The sequence below is a fragment of the Amblyomma maculatum genome, chromosome 6 (genome assembly GCF_055883805.1).
Source record: "Amblyomma maculatum isolate TAMU_Amacu chromosome 6, ASM5588380v1, whole genome shotgun sequence".
Taxonomy (NCBI): Eukaryota; Metazoa; Arthropoda; class Arachnida; order Ixodida; family Ixodidae; genus Amblyomma; species Amblyomma maculatum.
In genome coordinates this window covers 34,046,936-34,050,113 of record NC_139349.1, presented here as the reverse complement: position 1 = coordinate 34,050,113, position 3,178 = coordinate 34,046,936, and the positions used below count along the sequence as shown (strand labels likewise).

Genomic DNA, 3,178 nt, shown 5'->3' with positions numbered 1-3,178 from the left:
ATCCCACCACCTGCTTTTACCGCGCGCTCAGTAATGATACCTCTGAAGGTATCACTCATCGCTTCTACACTAAGGTCGTCAACCTCGGTTAAAGCTGAATATCTATTCTGTAGAGAGATCCCAATTCTTCTGCTTTCCCATTCACAGTTAGTCGACTTCTTCCTTACTCATCTATTTCGTTCCCACTTCAAATTTATGCTACTTCCACACCTTACTATCCTGTGTTCACTGCAACGCACCTTTTTGACCACCTATACATCCTACGTAAGGTCAGCGTTAGAACATATTATACAGCAAATTTCAGTTTTAGTCTCCCTGTTAGGACTCTTCCATGTCCACTGCGGGTTCTCCCGTTGGCTGCAAAGGGTATTCATTCTTTAGCTATTACGCTCTGCAAACTCAACTAATAACTCCCCCTGCTATTTCTGGAACCAGTGCCATACTCCCTCACTGCCTGGTCTCCAGCCGGCTTTTTCCCTATCTTGGCATTTAAGTCGCCGATTATACAGTATACTGTGTCTCTGCATTTCTTATTGTAGATTCTACATATTGGTAGAAGCTTTCAATTGCCTGGTCATCATGGCTACATGTCGGCGCGTAGGCCTGTACAATCTTCCGTTTATACGGTTTAAGCTTAATTGCGATGCATGTCACCCTCTCATTAGTGCTATAGAATTTATATTACCAGCTATATCCTTATTGATAAGAAAACCTACTCCTAGTTCTCGTCTCTCCGGTAAACCGCGATAACACAGTACGTGCCCGCCCTTCACTGCAGTATATGCCTCATTTTGCCTGCTAACCTCACTGAGCCCTATGATATCCCATTTCATGTCCTCTAGCTCTTCGAAGGGCACTGCTAAACCAGCTTCACTAGCTATGGTTCTAGCGTTAAACGCTACGACGATCAGTTTCCGATGACGACCTGTCCAGGGCCAGAGATTCTTGGCACCCTTTTGATGTGTTACAGGTCTGACCGCCGCCGTGGTCAGTTGCTCCGCAGCCGCTGGGAACTAAGGGCCAGGGTTTGTTGAAGTTATTCATAGGAGGTTGCGGCCGATTACTACACCAGGGTAGCCAAATCCTGTTCTTGTAAGAGAGTGTTAGGTCGCACCTGAAACCTATATATGCAATTCCATCGACACGCGGTTTTCTGTTTTTTTTTTTATTTATTTAGTCAGGTAGGAAATTACGCTAAACCGGCATTCGAGCCATGCTCGCTTTGCACGTGAGGCGGTGCACATTTTCCCAAACAAGGTTTCCAAAAGGAGGAAAGCATTTATCATGTGATTGTAAAATTTCTACTCCAAGTCTGGGCTTTTACGAACGCCCTTATTGTATCAGTAACTGACAAAAAAAAATCAAGTGATGACATTTGGGCGCACGTGCTATTACACTGTTAATTTGTACCCTATTATGAATGATTGGCACTGCAAACTTCGGCAACAAATTTTGACGTATAGCGAAACGCCCACCAACGATTTGGAATCGGCCCTAACGCAAAATTGCCGTAATTATTCGCAGTAATATTTCAAACACAAAGCGAGAATGTCAACTGGCGTGTTGACCTTCAACACAACTGCCACTGGCCCCTTCTGTGGCAAGCACTTCAGCGGATGGGAAAAAAATTGTTTTCATTTCGAAAATCCAAGGTGCATAATTTTTCGGAAGATGCTCGGTCCTTCCCAGTAACCCCTGGAAAGAAAGAGTGGACAACTATTACAAGATATAGCGAACCTAAAGAGAGGTCAGCTAATGACGCATAAAAAAATCTTCGTGTGCACAGCCACTTTCTAACAAGAAAAAGAAAGCAAGTTTCAAAACGTTATACAACTGGTAGGATTGTTGCAATAACATTTTTGGGCAATTTTTTTTCAAGACAGCTTTTCCTAAAGAAAATGCATTATACGTCGATGAATAACGGATATCCGGCTGTCTCCTGTATTATCATAACTTCCAAAGTCACTCTCAACATCTCTTTACATCAGCACAATGGCAGATGGCCGGCACACAACTAATTTGAGAAAATACCCCTCGATGGAAAGAAAGTATGCATGACAGCGAGTAGAGGAACTTATGCACAGCATTGTCAGATGGGTTGCTTTGGTGCAGTGCAGGCAGAACATATGAGAGATGCAACGGTACGAGTGGATTACTCCAGACAACGTCCGACCAACTTGTGCTCGGAGTGGAGCCCCGCAGCGCATCATATATCGCTACTTCGCTGTACTTTGTAGATGACCCCCCCCCCCCCCCCCCTGGTATTTAATTAAGACATTGAGCAAGCAAAAACAGGCTACTCAGCTGCGGCTCGCAGGGGAAACACATTTCATAAAAGGCATGGAAAAGTATCTCTAGACAGACATTGGAGACTTTGTCTGGACCTATTTCTGACAAACCACAAGCTCCAAAGCGACTCTTGTCCCGTTGAGGGCTTGCATGAACGTTGTAGCTAGAGAACATCACAAGCAGTCGCGTTAAGTAAGGCTCACCTTAGGAAAAACGTCCAGTAGATGAAAGGCAGCATGTTCTTCTTCACGTGAAACATAGTCCGGCGCTCCTTGGCCTGATTAAAAGGGAACGTCTCCAGCGGCTCCGCCTTAGAGTTAAACTCGGCCAGTATGCACCTGTTGTAGCTGGTCACCAGCGGACATGACGTGTAGCCGTTGAACTGCGGTTAGCCATATGGCAACAAATATGCGCGGTCATTAATGGAAGCCCAATTCTTCGCCTCGTACACCCAATGATTGTAGTGTCGTATATAACAGTTAAAAATTATTCAGCCTTTCGTGTACAATGCGTCGCGTACGCCAGTCAGTGACGTTTATTTAAGGAACATGAAATTTGATTCCCTCTCTCCTGTTTACATAAATAGCTTGCACTAATTGTTGCCACCGTGTACATCTGACGTCATCCTCTAAGGCATATCAGTTTTTCTGATGCTTAAAATTATATTCGAACAAAAGAGAGAACCTCTTACAGCACTGCCTTTGAAGCTAAAATAAATACATAGTGGTGCCCTACTTTCACCGCGTATCGCATAGCATAAAGAGGATAGCAAGCAAGTCTGGTGTAGACGTCGTTTTCATGGCACCACGAAACTGTCATCCCTTTACATACTGGTGAGCCGAAACCTATGGGGCTGAAACGTGGAGGCTAACCAAGAGAGTTCTACTTA

At 44.5% G+C, this 3,178-nt stretch overlaps 1 protein-coding gene across 1 annotated transcript in view; it reads right to left on the bottom strand.

The window, feature by feature from the left end:
- Positions 1–1,319: 1,319 nt before the first annotated feature.
- The window catches only part of LOC146185464 (sulfide:quinone oxidoreductase, mitochondrial-like), a 17,964-nt gene continuing 16,105 nt past the window's right edge, over positions 1,320–3,178 (bottom strand). Inside the window, exons 8-9 of the mRNA XM_084605532.1 lie at positions 2,493–2,671; positions 1,320–1,695 (exon numbers count right to left, since the gene is read on the bottom strand). Of these exons, the coding sequence (XP_084461658.1) occupies positions 1,635–1,695; positions 2,493–2,671 (240 nt within the window). The 3' untranslated portion in view covers positions 1,320–1,634. The remainder of the gene's footprint in view (positions 1,696–2,492; positions 2,672–3,178) is intronic.